Below are 20,854 nucleotides of genomic sequence, written 5' to 3'. Positions count from 1 at the left end.
TAGTTAGGGCAGTGGTTGGCAAACTCATTAGTCAACAGAGCCAAATATCAACAGTACAACGATTGAAATTTCTTTCGAGAGCCAAATTTTTTAAACTTAAACTAAATAGGTAGGTACATTGTTATTAACTTAATTAGGGGACTCCTAAACTGGCTCTTGCTAAAAACGTCCTCAATCTGACTGAGGTACGTTCGCTGAGGTTGACCCCTTCCAACTCTCCCATCCACACTCGTCTTGTATACTTGTTTCGTCCATCTCCTTTCCGAAAACCGACTTCTGTGCATGGGCCACGAAGTTTCAATCGCACTGTACGTGTGCGCATATTTTGTGGAAGAGCCACACTCAAGGGGCCAAATAGCCGCATGTGGCTCGCGAGCCGCAGTTTGCCGACCACTGAGTTAGGGTATCACTAATAGGTTTGCAAGATCTTGGTTATGTACCAGTTAGTAAATATCATTTGTTTGATAGTTCTTACTTCTTTTCTTATTTGTATTACTTATATTTCAATAGTTCGGGTGAATGTTTTGTATGACTTAGAGCAAGTTTCACTTTCTGGTCAGAAGTTGCAGAAGTGGTAAGAGAACACAAAGATCGACAAAAAAAATAGACACTCCTGTAATTTCTTTCAATTAGCTTGTATCTATTTTCCAGATTTTTAACAAAGGAAATTTAAATAATGTGTTTTGGTTTGGTTTGGTGTATGTATGATTTTCTGAAGATATGCTTCTGAAAGGTTATAATAAATTAAAACAATTACAAAAGATATTGGCAGCCTGGTCAGCGTGGCTCAGTGGCTGAGCATCGACCTCTAACCTGGAGGTCATGGTTCAATTCCCAGTCAGGACACATGCCTAGGGTTGCAGGCTCGATCCCCAGTGGGGGACGTGCAGGAGGCAGCCAACCAATGATTCTCTCTCATCGTTGATGTTTCTCTCTCTCTCTCCCTTCCTCTCTGAAATCAATATATATATATATATATATATATATATATATATATATATATTTTTTTTTTTTTTTTTAAGACATTGGCAACTGTGTTCCACATCATGCAAGTGCCTGATGAAATACCAGGATAAAGGCCTACAAGTGCTGCTATATAGCATAATGTTAAATTTGCACAAATAAAAACATAGACAATTATGTCTTCATATTATAATTTGTAGAGTTATCATGATTTTTCTCCATAACAATTTCATCGATTTTGTCCCAACAAATGTGGGCTACTCTGGGGAGGAACATAAGGGAAAAAAGCCTAAGTTTAATAACATGCAGAGTATAAAGTTGTTATCAAGCATGACAGGTACACCCCCTTGATAACTATGAACAACAATATATTATTGTTTTCTCAAACTGATTCACAGCAGGGTTCCTTCCCAAACAAGCACACTAAATAGAAGAGTTTTAAGAGACATAAAAGTGTGAACAGCCTTCTACATAACCCCACTCCTATGAAAGTATCCTCAGAAAATAAAGCAAATGAAAGAAAAAATATTACTCCAGATTGTTCACTCCAACATTATTTATAATAGTGAAAATTTGGAAACTACCTAAATGATTAAAATAACTGAATCATAATTAAGTAAATTGGGTTACTATTTAGCAATTTCCTTGACAGAATATGCTATACTATTTTTAAAATCATAATTATGTACATACTAAAATATGTAAAATAATTAGAAAATAATGCTAAAGTGTGATGAAAAAGAAAACAAACTGCATGGTTCTGATTTTCATTTTATTACATCAATCTTCATTCATTTGTCCTGAAACTGAGACAGGCCAGCAAGCCAGGACAAGCAGACGAGGGAAACTGAGGCAGCTGAACAAACTGACAGCAATTTACAGCAGATTCAGAAGGTCCCACCCTAGAGATAACATTGAGGCCTCAGCAGCGGTATTTCAGCTCCTGGCCCAAAAAGCAGCAAAACCTATGGGAGAATCCAGGACCAGCTGCAATGACCAATGACCCTCGGCCCTGACAATAACCAATCAGTGGAGACCATGACCCTGAAGGAGCACACCTAGAAAACGGATGAATATTCTGCTGAAACCCTCCCCTGAGATTCCCGCCTGCAAGAAAGAGATAAAAGCCTCAAGACAAAGGACCTAGCTCTCCCTCTGGGGAGCAGCTCCCCCTGCCCCCCATTCCCGTTCCTCTCTTCTCCTCTCCCTCTCCTAAACTTGAAGGGACCCCAGGAGAATTATAACCTAGGGAGCAATGGGCAGCGGCAGCTCACCCCAGGATAACCCTCAACCTGTTCCCAAGTCCCATTTTCTCTGGTTTCCCAGAGAGCTACCAGAGCCCAGCCTAGGCTCTCCTGTTGCTTCTCCTACAATAATAAGCCTTCTTTGTTTCACTGTCCCCAGCTTTAATGAAGGTTCCCTCACAGTCACCTGGACTCGTGCTGTGACATTTTCCCCGGATGAAGTCAATAACCCACACTACGTGCCGGCCCTTGACCCAGTGACAAGATTAGTCTCTTATTTTTAGAAGAGAATATTATGCTTGCATAATATTTCTTAAATCCTTTCTCTTCTATATTTCCCCTTATTTATTATTTCTCCTGATGAGAACTCAGAAACAGCAGAGATAAGTAAAACTTCAAATAATGCAAAAGCCTTACGTCAGAAGTTCTAACCTCCTTACCACATGCAGGGGGAGGAGAGAGGGAGACACTGCTACAAAACCAATTCCAGTTTCTCTCCAAATTATAGTAACGAGCAATAAAAATGCCCCAAGAGCTAAAGTATGCAGAGAAATAATCAACAAATGGGATTATCTCATCCTATATAATTAAAAGCACAAAAGAGTTTATAATTCTATTCAACAAGAAAATGTTTTACATTTCTACCGGCTTAAAAACAAGAACTGACTCCTTATAATTATCCAGCTTTTAAATTATTTGTAGTTATTATAACATACTCATTAGAGAAACAATATTTAAAATGACACACCTGGATATTATAAAACATTTAGAGAATATACCAAAATTCTCCTAGCTACCATAATAAGCAAACTTTCATTTACAATTTTCCCTCACCTTCCTTCTTTTCATAAGAACCAAATGGAACCAGTTTTGTTCTCAATTACTCACCACTCGTACTCCATAATGGATGTGGGCCAGAGTGAAAGCAGCTGTTACTGTATATAGGAGCATGCTCTCAATATAAGAGGCGACTCCTAAGTTTACCACCACGACAACCAAGAAGAGAGGAACCAGCAACCAATTCAAAGTTGGACATCTGGTATTGCTCATTTGACAAACAATCAGCTGACACTTGAAGTTAGTAAAAAAAAAAAAAGGGGGGGGGGGGGAATAAAAATTTAATTAGCAAAACACTTCCAAAACTTGTCACACCAACATTTAAGAAGGATTCAAGTACCTGAGCCAACACATTCACATTACATTAAGTTCAGTAGTCCCAGTGATCAGAGCAGGGGCCAACTGGATCTCTGCCCCCACCTTCATCCTATGGACCCGCAGACCACGTGCATGTCAGAAGAGTGTAGAAAGGGTGCTATAGAAGGCATTCTTCCACTAGATAATAGTGTGGGTAAAAGTTTCTCCCAATTTTAAGACTCTTTGTGACCTTAAAATTTTTTTTTTTTCAAAACAGCCTCCCACACAACTAAATTTCTCATTATTACCATATTAACACCTCAAACCTCTTTGGCTCCCTTTACTTTCAGCACCTTACTCAAATACAGCTTTATTCATTCATAAATACTTTTATACATGGAAACGTAAGCTCAGTGGCTTAAGAAAATAAAAAACTTATTAAGGAGCTGGCCTGAGCAGGAGCACAGGGTTCCCGGCTCCCGTAACTATCAGGGTCTTTTCTCAACTCCTAATTTTTAAAAATATGCTGTATTTGTTACCTAGCTTATAATCCCATGTCCTTAATTTAAAAATCAGTTGGTTAAAAAAATGTGTGGGGTGTGTGTATGATGTGTTTTCTCTCTCGAAAAAACCCATTTCAAGCTCCCTAAACTAATCATTAGATCTATAGCCATTTCAATGACACTGTTAATAACTTTTACAGTCTGAAAGGAATTTAAAATTATTCCATGAATTCTTCAGCAGGCAACCAAAACAAAAAGCTCAAATATGCTATGGTTCCAAAATACTGCTGCCGTCTCTAAATCCTATTGGTTTCAAAGGAAAAAAATAATTTCTGCCTTTGAGGTTACTATTTTCTCAAATTTTGAATGAAAATATCTTTAAATTAATATCTGCTTATTCTAATCTGTATAAGGTTTCTCAAATTATCAACTGTCATATAGTCCTTACATATATTAAGATTTTTAAAAGAAAAAATCTTACTGTGATATTGGCAAAGGCTGTCCCAACCATGAAGTAGAACACTCTAGGATGCATCTCTAAAATATCGGAAGGTGACTGGAGAATCCAGGCTGTAGACAAAATGAATAGCAAACATGGAGAAAAGAAGGGGACCAGAGCTTCATAGACTGAATTGTGTTTCAAGCTGTTATTTTTACAGCTTCTGGAAAAAAAATCAAGTAATACAAAGAACATTATTACATATAAAACTTTTATTATACTTGTATTTTATAGTTTTAAAGTACTTTCAGACTTATTCCCTAATTTGATACTCACCACAGTCCTATGGCATAGGTCAGTGGTCGGCAAACTGCGGCCCCTTGAGTATGGTTCTTCCACAAAATACCACGTGTGGGCACGCACGTACAGTGTGATTGAAACTTCGTGGCCACACTCAAGGGGCCAAAGAGCCGCATGTGGCTTGCGAGCCACAGTTTGCCGACCACTGGCATAGGTAACAATCAACATTATTAACCCCATTTTAACAGACAGGTTAAGTGAAGGTGTAAGAATTTAAATTTACATAACTTGCCCTAGCCAACTTGGCTCAGTGGATAGAGCGTCAGCCTGTGGACTGAAGGGTCCCAGGTTCGATTCCGGCCAAGGGCACATGCCTGGGTTGTGGGCTCGATTCCCAATAGGGGGCGTGCAGAAGGCAGCCAATCAACGATTCTCTCTCATCATTGATGTTTCCATCTCTCTCTCCTTCTCCCTTCCTCTCTGAAATCAATAAAGAAATATATTTTAATAAATAAATAAATTTACATAACTTGCTACCAAGTGGCAGGGCCAGGACTAGAACTTCTGACCTAGTCCCATTTTTACACCTGGAATGTGAAGATGAGTAAAACTTGGTCTTTGTTCTATGACAGTGATTTTGAATGGGTGTGCCACAAGAATTTTTAAAACACACAATACCTGACTATTTAGTCAGGGGCATTGACCTCTTTTCCCTTAGGTTGTCAAATTAAAAAATGACAACCTGCCCAGCCAGCATGACTCAGTGGTTGAGTGTCAACCTATGAACTAGGAGGTCACCATTCGATTCCCTGTCAGGGCAAATTCCTGGGTTGGGCAGCTTCATCCCCAGTGTAGGGTGTGCAGGAGGAGCCGATCAATGATTCTCTCTCATCATTGATATTTCCTTTTTTTTCCCCTGTGTGGGATGGTTGATCTTGAGCCTGCAGGGAGCAAGCTGGCTCCAGACTTCTCCAAATCCACATTTCTTTGCCTCCATTTCTTATGTGTCCAAAGATGGAACCACAGACACACCTTTGTAGGAGGGTTCATCATTGATATTTCTCTCTCTCTCCCTCTCTGAAATCAATAAAAAAAAATATTTTTAAGTGACAACCTGAAACCTATATAATTTTATTAACCAATGTCACCCCAATAAATTCATTTTAAAAGTTAAAAAAAAAAAATGACAACAGCCAACACAATAGTCGTCCAGTGTGAATGAATCAAAATTATACCTTTTTTTTTTCTGTCAGATCAGCAAAAAATATATATTTTTTGGTGTGCTGGAGAATTTTAGTAATTAGTTTATGTGTACCATGAGATGAAAAAGGTTGAAAATCGCTGTTCTTTGAGATTATATTCTAATAGGAAAAAGAAAATGAACATAAAGCAATACTACAAGAGGACCTCACAGTGAACAGAGAACTTAAAGTGAGAAATAATTCACCTGGAAGATTCTGAAATGAGACTGCTGATAGCACTCTAGCATCTCTAGACACGTTTGCTCGTGTGAACAGAGCCCCAAATTCTAGCCCTGGTTCTGCCACTGATTGCATGCCCTTGGCCAAGATGTTGCCCAATCAAGACCGCACCTTTAGAAGATGAGGAAGAAATGACTCAAATAATCTCTGTGGCCTTCAGAACTTTAAATTTTATGGTTTCTATGAATGACTCTGCAATAAACAGGGAAGATTCATAGAGCTAAGCTTGACATGGACAGGATTTTGCAGACAGATTTGAGAGCTGAAGGATGAAGGAGGAAGTACAAGAAAGTTTTCCAAGTAGAGGAAACAGCAAGAGCAAAAATACTGAGGAAGGAAAGAGCAGAATATATTCAGGTCACAAAAATAAATTCAGTGAGGCTGTACAGGGTGGGGAAGTGCATAGGTCAGAAAAATGAAACTCCACTTGGGCAACTCCGCTCCCCAAAGCCTACCATCCCCGCAGGCAGGAATTCTACATAATGCTATTTGAGAAGAGCCAGCAGAGGTCTAGAGTTTGGTCCTAAACTATACAAGTTCAGAAGTTTTCGTGTGTGTGTTTTTTATGATCATGCTAAGTAAACTTAGAGATAATCAATTTATAAAACAGAATGTAAACATATCAGCCCGGCCAGTGTGGCTGCTCAGTGGTTGAGCATCAACCTCTGAACCAGGAGGGTCATGGTTTAATTCCCGGGTTGAGGCACATGCCAGGGTTGCAGGCTCATCCCCAGTGGGGTGTGTGCAGGAGGCAGCTGATCAATGATTCTCTCTCATCATTGATGTTTCTATCTCTCCCTCTCCCTTCCTCTCTGAAATCAGTAAAAATATATTTAAATGCATCCATATTCAATAGGAATACCTTCCTGTGGATTCACTCACAAAAAAAAAAATGGCAAATTAAAAGACTGTTTGGTGAGCCTAAAACTGTAGCAAAAGAACAAGAACAACTAGTTTTGTGCTATGGTTGAAGTGACTACACAAGCCACCATAAATATACTAAATTATCCTAACTTCCTTCTAGATTCAAAATACAGATTTCACAACCTTTTCAAAATATCCAGATTCCAAAAGGAGAGATCTTAAAATTCATCTAAATAACAATTTCTTATCCAATTACAAAATGAAATACTTACTTGTAAAAGTTTAATAAACTCATTGGAAGAGTCACACATAATGCACAACCTAAAAGGAAGAATATTTAAATCATCAGGATTATTATTCAAGTGACTTTTATAATAAATACATACAAAATATGTAATATTTTTAGACCCAATACTTTTTAGATTCCAGTTTACTACTGTAATGAAATATAACCCTTTTCTGAACAATATTTACAAGTGGAAGAGTGGCAAGACAGTTTGCTGATTCAAAGCAGACTTCAAGGAGCCAGTAGGAGGCTAGCTGAATAAACTATGGTACATCCACACAATAAAGCAATAGGGAATCTCAATGGAGAAATGGAGTATAAAAAAACAAAACAAATGGAAAATCTAGAGTTGAAAAGTATGATAACTTAAATGATAGGTTCCATGAAAAATTCACCAGATAGCTTAAGAAGCATGGGAGATAGCAGAAGAAAAAAAAGCAGTAAGTAAAAGACAGATGAATGGAAATTCTATATAATAAAAGCCTAATATGCTAAGTGCCCAGTCGGACGTTCAACCAATCAAAGAGTAATATGCTAATGATATGCTAAGGCCGCTCAACCGCTCGCTATGACATGCACTGACCACCAGGGCGCAGACAGTCGACCAGTCACTATGATGTGCACTGACCACCAAGGGGCAGACGCTTCGACTGGTAGGTTAGCTTGCTGCTGGGGTCTGGCTGATCAGGACTGAGCGAGATGGGCCAGACACACCCTGGCACCCTCCCACAGTCCCTCCCTGGCTCCGATTGTGCACCGGTGGGGTCCCTTGGCCTGGCCTGTGCCCTCTTGCAATGCAGGACCCTACAGGGGATGTCGGAGAGCCGGTTTCAGCCTAATCCCACAGGCCAGGCCGAGGGACCCCACTGGTGCACGAATTCGTGCACTGGGCCTCTAGTTATGTAATAAAAATACAGAGAAAAAAGATTACAGTAAAATTAATAAAGCTTCATAAAAATTACCTATAGGACAATATCATGAGAAGCAATCTAACATACATGCAAATGAAGTCCAGAGGAGAAAAGAGAGACAGGAAAAAAATCTGAAGAAATAAACTGTGGTTGAAAACTTCCCATATTTATTCAAAATATTAACTTACAGATCTAACAAGCTCAAGACCAAGAAGAACAAGCACAAAGAAAACCACACCTATGTATATCACAGTCAAACTTTTAAAAGATAAAGAATCTTAAAATGAACAAGAGAAAAATGACACATTACATACAGGGTGACAATGATGAAAGAGCTGGCTCAGAAACAGTGGATGCCACAGGACATTAGAATGATATATTCAAAGTGGTGGTGGGGAAACTAAGGCAAAAATCAAAATATTTTCACATAAACAAAAACAGAATACAATGCTATCGGACCTGCTCTACAAGAAAATACTAAAAGAAGTACTTCAGACTTCTGAGAAAGAACACCATATTTTAAGTCAGATATACAGGAAGGAATGAAGTGCAGCAGAAATGGTAAATAGTTGGTAATTATAAGAGAGTCTCTCTATATATAAAAGCCTAAGTGACCGGCCGACTAGCCAACCGCTGGTAGCTATCATGTGCAGTGACCACCAGGGGCAGATGCTCAACACAGGAGCTGCTGAGCGACAGCAACTTTGCAGAGTGCCCTCTCGCATTCCGGGACCCCTCGGGGGATGTCGGACCGCCGGTTTCAGCCCGATCCCCACAGGCCAGGTTGAGGAACCCCACCTGCCGGAGGGGCCCCTGCTCACTCCGCAGACGCCCTTTGAGCCCCAACGCCACCCCAGGTGTGGCCAGCTGGGGAGGGACTGCAGGAGGTTAGTTCCAGGGCATGCCCAACCCATCTCGCCCAGTCCCACCCCACTGGCCATCTTCTAGTTAATTTCCTTTCAATGTACACAAATCCGTGCACTGGGCCTCTACTATGTTATAAATAACCCAAGGGTTATGGGGTAGTTATGCATTAGAAACAAGACTGGCACTTAAATTGAAAACCGTTAAAGCCAGGTGATGGCACATAGGGATCTATTATATAAAAGTAGAAAGAATAGGCCTCGCCAGTTTGGCTCAGTGGATAGAGCATCGGCCTGCAGACCAAAGGATCCTGGGTTGGATTCCGGTCAAGGGCACATGCCCAGGTTGTGGGCTCGATCCTCAGTAGGGGGCATGCAAGAGGCAGCCGATCAATGATTCTTTCTCATCATTGATGTTTCTATCTCTCTCCCTCTCCCTTCCTCTCTCTAAAATCAATAATAAATAAATAAATAAATAAATAAATAAATAAATAAGCAAACAGAAAGAATAGAAAAAATATAGATGTTTAAATTTTTTCATAATAAACAAAAGGGGTGGGGGGGACTAGGGCGGGGAATCTTGCTTTGTTGGTGGCCTGTATGTTGTACCCAAAGAAGGTAACCTTCCATAACAGCAAACAGGAGCCACTCCACCTCCTACCAACCTTTGACCATTCTTTGCCTAACCAGAGGCTCTAGTGCACCCCAGTCACCCCAAGACCAGCACTACTAATTTTATTGGCAGAAACTAAGTAGCTTAAGCACTAAGGCCCTTCTGTCTATTTGTGTCTACTCAAATCTACTACTGGAAAAGCTACTTCACTGATTTGTACAGAAACATATGGGCTTTTGTTTTATTTCAGAGGGAAGAATTCAGATAAACTTATAAATTACAAACAAAATGATGTGTCCAATAAAGCACTCACTTAACATTCAAAAGCATATCTCATATTATCAGAGAATTCCACCTAATCTTTACACTTAACATTTAAATGTAAAATGCAACAAACTGCCATATGATAAGCTGCTTAAATCAAAAGATCCACTACATGATGGGAGATATAAATAGTTAGCCTTTTCAAGGGATGGTAATCACAGTTTATGTAGGTACCAAAAGGTGAACATTTGGTAGATTACAGCAGGGTTCCTAAAATATCTATGGTTCGGAGCCATGAAAAGGGCCCAAACCACTCTTTTTCTGAAAGCCAATGCCTAAGGCACCATCTTCTCAGCTGTTTCTACATCTTACCTACTTCCCCTTCCATTACCAAGGTTCACCAATACAGAGACAGGGTTATTTTTTAGATAAGGAAACAGCAGTAGCCAATAAGTAAGCTTTTTTTACTTCTACAAAGGTCTTTAGTGCTACTCCTGATGCCCCAAGTAATCCAGATTCCTCTTCCTTTTTGCCTCTTTCCCTAGAGACACTCTCCCCTAACTCAATCGTCCTGTAGAAATTCCCTTCAGCTAAAATCAAAAGGGAAACATTTCCATGGTCAAAACCTTTACCTCGCATTCAGTAGCATGAGGAGGATACCCGAGATAAACAGAGGCCCAATTTTTGGAGTGGATGTATTATAAAGTAATCTCTATTCTTTTTCCTACAAACTAATAATCAACTTTGAGATAAGTAGAATATCTGTTCCAAATGTCACCTACATGTGGATCCTCCAATACAACCTAGATTACTTTAAATCGTTTATAAGTTTGTGTGATCTATTTTGGTATTTTCTTCTCATTAAGAATAGCTTGATGCTGAGCAACAACAACAAAAAGATACACAAAGAAACCTTATTTTTCCTTAATGATTAGGCTGAAATCCTATAGGGTTATAGGAACATCGAGAAGGAGGAAGGGTGTTGCTGCTTGTTATAATCAAACACTAGCTTTGATAACAAAGTGATGTTAAAACAGGCTTCAACATGGGGCTTCTTACCAATAATCATTGTAGTGAATAGGTCTCTATATAAGAAATTAAACAGGAAAGGTTCATACCAGGCCTCAACTCCCACAATCGCAGTCACTATGTAGACAAAAGAAATAGTCTGGAAGGAAAATGCAGACAAAAGCATACAGAGGCATTAACAGCTGGAAAGATCAGGGAATCAATGATGCTTTATGCAGCATAAAACTAGTCAAACAGTTTTAGCAAAAGCAAGAACTATGCTTAAATTTGATATTGTGGCAAGTCTTTTTGCCTCTAAAAATATTTTTTTTCAGCCAACAATGCCATGAAATAACTTCTAAACAATGCAAGCAACTGGCCATCATTTGGAACACCTTAAGGCACCTCATAAGTTGGGTAGGCCATAAGATGATCCAATTTGCCCACTTTCTTCTTCAAAAACATTCCAACTTCTGACTCTTTACTGGAGCCTTAGGTGCAAATGGGCAAAATGGCAACACAAAAAGCATGATTCAAAGGCAGGGAGAGTTAATGGCAAGCCTATGAAGTAAGAAAAAACAAATCTTGCTACTCACTGAAAAGTTGGTGACAAGAAGAAAAAGCCAATAAATATGTACATATCTTTTTTTTTTATTTTTACAAAATCAACAGTTAAAATGGAAGTTTATTCACATTAAGAAACGGTTCATTTTTTATGTAATAATGGCATTGCATTTATGTTTAGTTTGTTTAGTTTTTACAATTTTTTGATTTTTATAGAGAGGCAGAGAGAGAGGGAGAGGAACATCAATGTGAGAGCGAAACATCAATCAGCTGCCTCCTGCATACTCCCCACCCGGGACTGAGCCCACAACTCGGGCATGTGCCCTGACCAGGAATTAACCAGCAACCTTTCAGTGTACGGATGACAACCAACCAACTGTGTTTATGTTTTTCAAAAAGAGCTCTGACTGCCATGGTCAGGTGGCTCGGATGGTTAAAGTATCGTCCCTTACATGAAAAGGTGGAAGGCTTGATTTCCAGTCAGGGCACATACCTTGGTTGAGAGTTTGAGTCGGGGTGCATACAGGAGACAACAGATCAATGTTTCTCTCTAACAGGGATGTTTCTCTCTCTCTCCCTTCCTTTCTCTTAAATCAATTAAAAATACACACACACAAAAAAAATATTCTCAGGAAAGGATAAAAATAAATAAATAAACAGCTCTTAACCATTAAGAGGTTAATAGTAAAATATTTATCATTATAATTTCAGGAATTTCCTTTAAAATAATAGAGCAGGGGGAGGAGGGGAGATAGGGTATACACGAAACTAGATTGGCCATGTGTTGATAACTGCTGAAGCTATGTAACAGGTACATAAATAAGGGTTCACTCTACTATCCTCTTGACTTTTGTATATGTTTGAAATTTTCCATAAATAAATTAAAAATAATATAAAATGACTTTTTAAAAAGCACACAGCAGTTCTAATTTTTTTTAAAAAGCATAAGGGCAATAAAAAGGAATGATAAAAATTTCCCCCCCAAAATTTATGCAATATTGAAAATTTAAGTTAAAACCCATACTTACCACCTGGCTAATGTCGTATCCCCATGGCAGGAAAAGAACCCCTGTGTTATACTTTTCCCAGTGGGACAGGATGAAAGAAAACAAAACAACCCATAGCAGCAGGTAAAGAACAAAAACACTGACACCAGAAGGTCCTCGTCCAAAGATGGAATACACAGTGACAACAAAGTAAACACATGACCAACTATCTAGGCCATGGTCAAAAAGCTCCCCTAACGGGGTGCTGGAATTGGTTCTGCGGGCCTGCTTTCCATCCACACCATCTGCAACAAAAACACATTACCACAGGAAAAGGTCAAATCTTACTAGTATGGAGAAAGTCTTCTGTAATAAACTGTATAAAAAAATCAGCGTATCACAGGAATGTTAACTAATTAACATACAGCTACCAGCCAGTACTATAAAAATCTAACCTTTAATTATTATAACTCAAAGATTTCACAAATAAAACTGAAATTTTAATTGTAATTTCTCTAAGTTTAATCAAACCTCAGAGGAAAGGCAGGGGAGGATGGGTGGGTGGGAAGAGATGAACTTGTATGCATATATGCATAATCTATGGGCCCAGACAATAGGGTGGTGAAGGCCTGGGGTGGGGGGCTGAGAGCGGTCAGTGGGGGAGGAGGAGGACATATGTAATACTTTCAACAATCAAGATTTTTAATAAATAAATAAGTATTAAAATTAAAATGTTATATCACACTGAAAGGTGTCAGTTTTAGAGGAAGAAGCATTCTAGTTGGACTCTGAAGTTCTCCAAATCTGCCTAACAACGGAATTGCTCCACATTCTCAAGCCTCCAGAGAACATTCAGCAGTTACTCATTATAACTCATCTAACCACTCCTTGCTCTGGGATCCAGAAACACTATGTACTTCAGTTACAGCACCTATTTCATCTTGTTTGATAGCACAGTCACTTCTTTACAGCGCTACCGCCTCCACAACTGTAAGTGCTTTCAGAAAAAAGTTATGCACATACTAAGTTTCAGTAAATATAAGAATGTATAGAACCTATGCATTGCACTATTCTCAATTCTGTAGGGATTACAAGAATCTTAGAATAAACTAGGTTAATGTTTACAATTGAGAAAGGAGAAAAAACTGGTCATTAAAGACAGTGTATCACACCATAGAACATACAGAAAAGGGACAGGTTCTCTTCAGGCTAAGACCTCTAGAATGGCGTGGAAGACAAGATGAAATCTGAGTGGGCACATACAGAATGAGCTGGGTTTCAGTACACAGGAGATAAAGGAGTATGCCGTTTCAAGAGGAGGGAGTGCACCAGCAAAAACACCGAGACGGAAAAGCACATGCCTGTTCTGAGAAAGCCAAGCAGTTCAGTTTGACTAGAAAGTAGTATGTGAAGAGGGCGGGACACAGAGACTAAAAGGGAGGTTTGGGCCAATTTAAAAGTTTTAGGGAGGAGGAAGGGCTACTAAAAGTATCTGAGCAGGGGAGTTACAAGGGTGAAGTCAATGAAGTGTTTCCGGAAGATTCCCCTGACATCAGTGTGAATGACAAGCTGGAAGAGGGACAATTAGTAAGCTAACACTGCGATGGAATTCGCTATGAATGAAAAGCTGGGGAATGGTGAGATATTAAATAAAAACGACAAGGTAGCAAAAAAAAATGAGAGGTGAGGCCAAAGGACAAGAAGACCATCTCCAAAGGTTCCAGTCTGGGTAACACTACAGTGGTAGTGTTCATTGAAACAAGGAAGTCGGTAGAAGGAACAAGAATGATAGAAAAGATGCTGAGTACAATTTCAGAGGCTGAAATTGAAGTGTTAGCAGGGTATCCACACGGTAATGTCAAGCAATTCAACCTAAGGGTACTTATTATTAGTAACTCAAGATAAATAACAGCTAGCTATAAACAAAAGAGTCATCTCAGTAGTGTTAAGAATCAGGATTACCCAGAATATCAGAAGAAAGAAAGTTAAGGATAAAGTATAATAGAGCACCTTCATTTAAGGGCAGAAACAGAGGAACCTTGGGGGTGAGGAAATGAAGGAAGACATAGAAAGAAGGGGGAAAAAGGAAGGAAGGAAGGAAGGAAGGAAGGAAGGAAGGAAGGAAGGAAGGAAGGAAGGGAAGGAAGAGAGAGAGAGAGAGAGAGAGAGAGAGAGAGAGAGAGAATGGTAAAATCTAGTTAAAAAAGAAAATTCTGAATTATAAAAAATTCTCAAAAGAAACAGTTTTGATAACTAAGTGCATTAGAATTAGGCTAACTGTAAAGATTCCTATTTAGGGAATTAGAAATTCCTTATAATTACTGTATCATGTTTCTTGCTCACCACAGTATTACCCCAGTGCCCAGCTCAGTTTGTGACAAAGAAGGCTTTCAAAAATATTGAAGGAATATATTAAGGATGAATGCCAAAACTCCTGCCCAAAGACTGCAGATCTCTCTTATATAAGGTCTTAATGCCCTTAAGTAGCTAAAATATTTCCTAAGACTTTTCTCATTATTTGCTGGCTTATTTTCCTATTTTCAGTGCAACTCCTACGGTTATAATAAATACTGAATCATGAATTACATATTAATTAGGTTTTGTGCATCTTCTCACTGAACCCATTCTAGCTCCACAAGTCTGAGGTCTCGATATGCTTCAGAGTGGGGCTTTTTTTTAAGAAAGGTAATTCAGGGAATATGCTATATATCAGTGATGGCGAACCTATGACATGCGTGTCAAAGGTGACATGCGAACTCATTTTTTTGGTTGATTTTTCTTTGTTAAATGGCATTTAAATATATAAAATAAATATCAAAAATATAAGTCTTTGTTTTACTATGGTTGCAAATATCAAAAAATTTCTATATGTGACATGGCACCAGAGTTAAGTTAGGGTTTTTCAAAATGCTGACACACCGAGCTCAAAAGGTTCGCCATCACTGCTATATATTTTCAAGAAACCCAGCAGGACCTAGAGCAGCACGCTGTGATCAAACACATTAATATTTCTGCAGCAAAATGTAAGAATAGTCCCACTAGCAGAATAAAAGATTGTAAATTGCCTCAGGTTAGTTCAAGATACATTTTGCAACAAATCGTGTTAGGTCAGGATTTTTGCCAGAGCTGTGGACCTGAGATAGGTAGATTATACAATATATCACAAGGCTCTTTATGAAATGCTAAATGTTAGAAGTTAGAGAGTTAGAGGCCTCAGGCTAGCTTCACCTTTCCTAGAATTAGGCTAATTCCTCCTGCAGTCCTGGGCAACCAAATAGCAGAATTTTAAAACCTTCTCATCTTGAATAACTTGATGTCCAGAATCCTCTACCTAAATATGTAACTAAGCTTTTTTCTTAATTCTTCTAGACTTCACTTTCTCCGTTCCCCAAACTCTGGCAGCTCTGGTCATCCACCATAATTATGTACCAGATTATACTGGTTTTATGTGTAAGGCCTTTTTATCCAAAGAGGTCTAAGCAACTTGAAGTCAGGGTCTGCTACTTCACAAGCATTTAAAAACTATCTACTGAGTGCCTACTATGTTCTAAACTCTGGGTACACAGCAGTGAAAACAAAGTACCACCTTCCTCAAGAAACATATTTTGGAGCAGACAGACAACAAACAGGTAGGCAAGTAAATGGCTACCAGGTATATGATTTTAAATGCTACAGAGAAAAATAAAGCAGGAAAGGATATTAAGAGAATTCAGGACAAGCCATTCAAGATAATCCAATGAAAAGCATTCTTGGCGGAATAGACAGGATAGCCTAGTACAGTAGACTTCCCTGACCATCCTTCCCCCAAATAAGAACTGACCACTGGCCTATTTGTTATCCCACTGCGCTCTACATAGGACCTCTCAGTATTCCGCAGTTATTTGGTATGTCAGCACTGCTTCCCAAACTTAAGGCAAAAATAATGTCTTATTCTGTAAGCTGGCAAATATTTTTTGTAAAGAGCCAGCTAGGACATAGTTTAGACATTCTGGGCCATACAGTCTCTGTTGGCAACTACTCAACTCTGCCTTTGTTGCAAGATTGCAGCCACAGACAACATGTAAAGGAATGAGCACAGCTGTGTTCCAATAAAAATGTACTTACAAAAACCGGCAACAGGCCGGTTTGGCCCACAAGTGATAGCTTACCAACTCCTATTTTATCCTTTAAATCCCTAGCAATGAACAACAATTTTTTTTCACAGAGAAACTCAAAAACATATTTATTAAATTGAACAGGATATTAATAAACCCTAGTTAAAATGAAGTAAGCATAGGAGAAAATGTTAACTTAGTGGTTGGCTATCTTTGCTGGCAGATTCACCAGCCACTGACTAAGGTGGGTATTTGCCAATTTCTTACCTAGAGTGTAGGCAACAAAGTTGAGGATGCCCACCACAATCCACACCCAGCCAGGAACATGTTTGTGACCTGGTGCTGCAAAGGAAAGCAACTCAGAGTGTAATACAGTCTAAATTCCATCATTCTTACCATGGTATATACTGCCAGATAAAACAAGTTTCTACTTATTAAATAGAAGCTACAATACTGTACAATATATTTTGAATACAGAACTAGGTAAATATTAAAAAATATCAATAAACTCTGGAAAAAAGAAACAAGAACCGTGCAACCCCTCATAAACAATAGGTATTTATTTTGAGCTTAAATCATAACTCACAACTGATTATTCATCTTAAAAATCTTATGTAGAATAAAAAATGTCTTTAGAATTTAAAAATGCTTGTGTTTAATCTGATCCTCATTATTTACAAATATGTACTGAGCCTTCAACCTATACTCTCTTACTGCATTAATTAGCTAAACAAAAGACCTTTTGATTTGGTACAGATAGGTGACCTCAAGTGGATGATTCTGGCATCAGAATCATAATGAAATGTCTGGACCTCACTTTTACCCCCTAAGATAGAACAACTTAGAATTAGGAGGCCTGGGTTCAAGTCATGCCTCTGTAACCAATGAGCATTGTGACCTAAATATGTCATTTAACCTCACCTGTCTTCCATTTCTCAAATATATTGGGACTAAATGGTTGATCTGGTCCTTCAACTTATATGATTTGGGAAAATATATATAATATTTTTAGTTCTCTTAATAACTAAGTATTCTTATTTAATTTGAGAAAATAATATTTCTAGTTAGAAAGTAAACTTTTGAGGCTGTCCTGAGGATTAAAATACAAATTTGAAAAAACACAGTATCAAAACCAGACTTAATGAAATTTAATCTTACTTATTATTCATATAGTACTTTATAATCTTCCATTACCATATTATTACATGTACAGAAGCTATGGCTAAAAGTTTCAGTTGAAAAAGTTAGGTGTATGTATACAGAATTTCTATAACAGCAAAATTCCTAAGTGTTTCAAACTCCAAACTTTCCTACAAAAACAATGCTTTCAGTGATTGTTAATTTTTCCAGGTTAGTCCACAAAAGTCTGCTGAACCTAGAACATAGATGAATTATAATACTAAAACTCCTGACTACATCATTTATAAGTATTCTTATTGGAAAATATATTCTCTAACTTAGAATGAAAAAAATACTAATCTACCTTCATCTTTCTATTCCTCGCAACTTCATCAATTGGATGAATGATAAAAATAGATCCTGTCTCGAACTATCCACCCCCAGCCCAAATGCAGCCCGGAGTCACTCCTATTGCCAGAGCAGAAGCTGGGTGAGGAAGTCAGCAAAGACAGGAATAGGTGTGAGAGAAGACACTGGAATCCCAGGTGGGAGCAGGCTGAAAACTGCCTCCCCAAAAGTGACTTTTCCCTGTCTTCCCCAATAAGGATCCAGACTCTGTTAATAAATACTTAAAGGTCTAAGAACCATTTTTAGAGGAAACTGGGAATTGTTAGAAGTAAGGATGCTGAGCAGAGGGAAAGCAACATTACATTCCCTTTAGAAAACAGGATTTTTCTCCCATAACTAGAACAAAGGAAGAGGTATTTCTGGAATTGGTAGGTAGGTTGGACTCTACTTAAATTCATTTTCAAGCAGTTTTGTAGTCCTACTCCTGTATCTTCTTATAAATCCAGTTATTCTTTATTTACTAAAACCTTATGCTTTTGGATAGCATTTCTAGATTAAATAGGCAAGTTAGTTTCTAGAACTTAATAGAAACACACATACAGACTGTGAAAACACATCTTAGCTTTTATACCCAATTTTGACATTTTATAGACCCTTATTATACCTAAAACTTTTCAAAAATATAGCATCTTAATAAAACCAGAAAATAATCATATCATTTCTCTGTTTGGACATTTCAAATTTTATATTAAAAGTAATAATCTTACCTGAAGCATAAAAGTCAGGATCAAAGTATGCCAGAAGTAGGAAATTGAATACAACCAGCAGAAAGCCAGAAAAAGTTATCAGATTTGGAGCCAGCCAAGTAGGAAATACCTATATTTTTCAAAATAATTAGAATATAATTAAAGTAGAGAAATACCTCTGTCCACACACAGCACAACATGCAAATTTAAATTATAATAAAAGCTATAATTTAAGAGATCAATTGCTGTTTCTCTCTCACATTGGTGTTTCTCTCTCTCTTTCTCCCTCTCCCTTCCTCTCTCTCTCAAATCAACAAAAACATATATTTTTAAAAGATCATATGCAGGAGTTATTTATTTATTAAAATGCAAACCACAATCTGCAATTGATAGAAGAAAGCACTTCTTTCTTCTTTCTATTCTGTTTTAAATAACTCTATATTTAACGAACATTACATTTATTTTAGAAAATTTTATAAAATTATGAATTCCAGAGTATAAACTGAGATTTCAACAATGAGATAAATCAAAAGGAAAAGGAGATAGGAGGAGTAGTTTCTCTAGATATCTTACTAAAACTGTCCGGTTTAATGACCAGACAGTTTTAATAAGGTATCTGTAAAACTTACTAAACAGTTTAAAATTTTAAACTTACTAAAACAAATGCATGCCTATTAATCATCTTACCTTTACTATAGTGTTCCAAAATGGATGCATGACATACAGAGAGAGTGGATTGGTATCTACAGCACTGTACTGTTAAGAAATGAAAGAAAATATTCAGAGTTAATCTTTACACGCTAGCAAACAGAACAATTTCTAAACTGAAAATAACAGTACAAAAGTAACTTGGAGAATATGTCTATTTACATGATGTCATCATCTGAATAATAAAACTGGAGGAGCAATATAAATGAGGCAAAAACTGTCAAGCACAGACAGGTATTTTTTATTCAACCTTTATAATATTATCGTGTTTCAACAGAAAAATCTATACTGCTTATAAGTTCTCACTTACTATAGAGAATCAAGATTGGTAATATGCACACTGTGTGCATTCAAACATGCTCATACACCTTCTCACTCAACCTCCTTCATCCCTGGACTTAGAGGAATCTAGTTGTTTTACCACTTGATACCATTGCTAGTGTACTTACTATCTGTGTGCCCTTGAGCAAGTTACTTGTCATAGTTTCTTCACCTGTAATATGGGGATAATAACTTTAACCTTAAAGGATTGCCAGGATTAGTTAAGCTAATAATACACATGAAGCAATTATAGTACTACCTGCCCCCACAGTAAGTGTTATTTAAGTTATTGAGCTATTTAGTAAAAAAAAAAGGGGGGGGGGGATTTTAACAAATATTTGTGTATAATAATGTAAAACTTTAAAAGTGATGTTGACGACATTCATCAGACACACACATTAGAGTGCCTGGCATATAGAGAGCACTACAGTAGGTGTGGGGGAGAAGGGATACAAAATCGGTAAGGAACAATTTCCACCTCGAGAAGCGGGAACATTATCTAATTCATCCAGCCAACATTTAAACAATGCTATACTAGTCACATGTTTGAAAAAAGTTTGCCTGTGTATTGTACTTATGCTTAGTATGTATATAAAGTAAGTAGTAAGCATTTTCTTAGGTGCAGAAATAGAATATTGGGGACTAGTTGTAGTTTTAAGACATATTAATCATGCTCTGTTAACCTTGATTGTTTTGTTCTAATTTAAGAAAGCACACTCTGACCTGGCTGGGAGTTGTATACTCCAGAGACCTGGAGTCAACCTTGAAATTCAGTCCATTCTCTTTTATCATGGAAAGATTAACAACCTGGTTGCCCAAACAATGGAGTCTCACCCCAGCTGGCATTGCCTACTTCCCCATGCCAGTAACACCCATATTGCATACCTATTCTTATTCCTTTTGCCTACTTCCCCATGTAATCTTTGTCCACCCCAATATAAGCAGCTGGCTTATGGTGGGGGTGCAGAGCAAATTTTCATAGATGACCTGCTGCTCTCCCATACTGCCAACATTATTGGAATAAACGCTCATATGATTCAACCCTGTCTCTGCTTACTTGGCTCAAGGAGTGACAGGCAGCCTGGACCTGTTGAT

At 38.0% G+C, this 20,854-nt stretch overlaps 1 protein-coding gene and 1 non-coding gene across 3 annotated transcripts in view; both read right to left on the bottom strand.

Annotated features, from left to right (window-relative positions):
• SELENOI (selenoprotein I) overlaps positions 1–20,854 on the bottom strand; it is a 41,167-nt gene that overhangs the window by 7,095 nt on the left and 13,218 nt on the right. Inside the window, exons 2-9 of one of the 2 annotated variants that reach the window (XM_070428840.1) lie at positions 19,418–19,486; positions 18,752–18,860; positions 16,785–16,859; positions 12,466–12,728; positions 10,925–11,033; positions 7,201–7,249; positions 4,326–4,506; positions 3,096–3,278 (exon numbers count right to left, since the gene is read on the bottom strand). In XM_070428840.1, coding sequence (XP_070284941.1) covers positions 3,096–3,278; positions 4,326–4,506; positions 7,201–7,249; positions 10,925–11,033; positions 12,466–12,728; positions 16,785–16,859; positions 18,752–18,860; positions 19,418–19,486 — 1,038 coding nt within the window. Of the gene's footprint in view, positions 1–3,095; positions 3,279–4,325; positions 4,507–7,200; positions 7,250–10,924; positions 11,034–12,465; positions 12,729–16,784; positions 16,860–18,751; positions 18,861–19,417; positions 19,487–20,854 lie in introns of those variants that run through there. The other variant, XM_070428841.1, reaches the window with a different exon arrangement.
• Positions 5,500–5,628, bottom strand: LOC139020249 (small nucleolar RNA SNORA38). The gene has a single exon (XR_011473257.1). It is a non-coding gene; the product is annotated as a small nucleolar RNA SNORA38 (small nucleolar RNA).

This window comes from Myotis yumanensis, unplaced genomic scaffold (genome assembly GCF_028538775.1).
Source record: "Myotis yumanensis isolate MYYU_CA2020_CCGP unplaced genomic scaffold, mMyoYum1.0.hap1 SCAF_11, whole genome shotgun sequence".
Taxonomy (NCBI): Eukaryota; Metazoa; Chordata; class Mammalia; order Chiroptera; family Vespertilionidae; genus Myotis; species Myotis yumanensis.
Note: the sequence above shows the minus strand (reverse complement) of the source record. Positions and strands in the feature narration are given on the sequence as shown.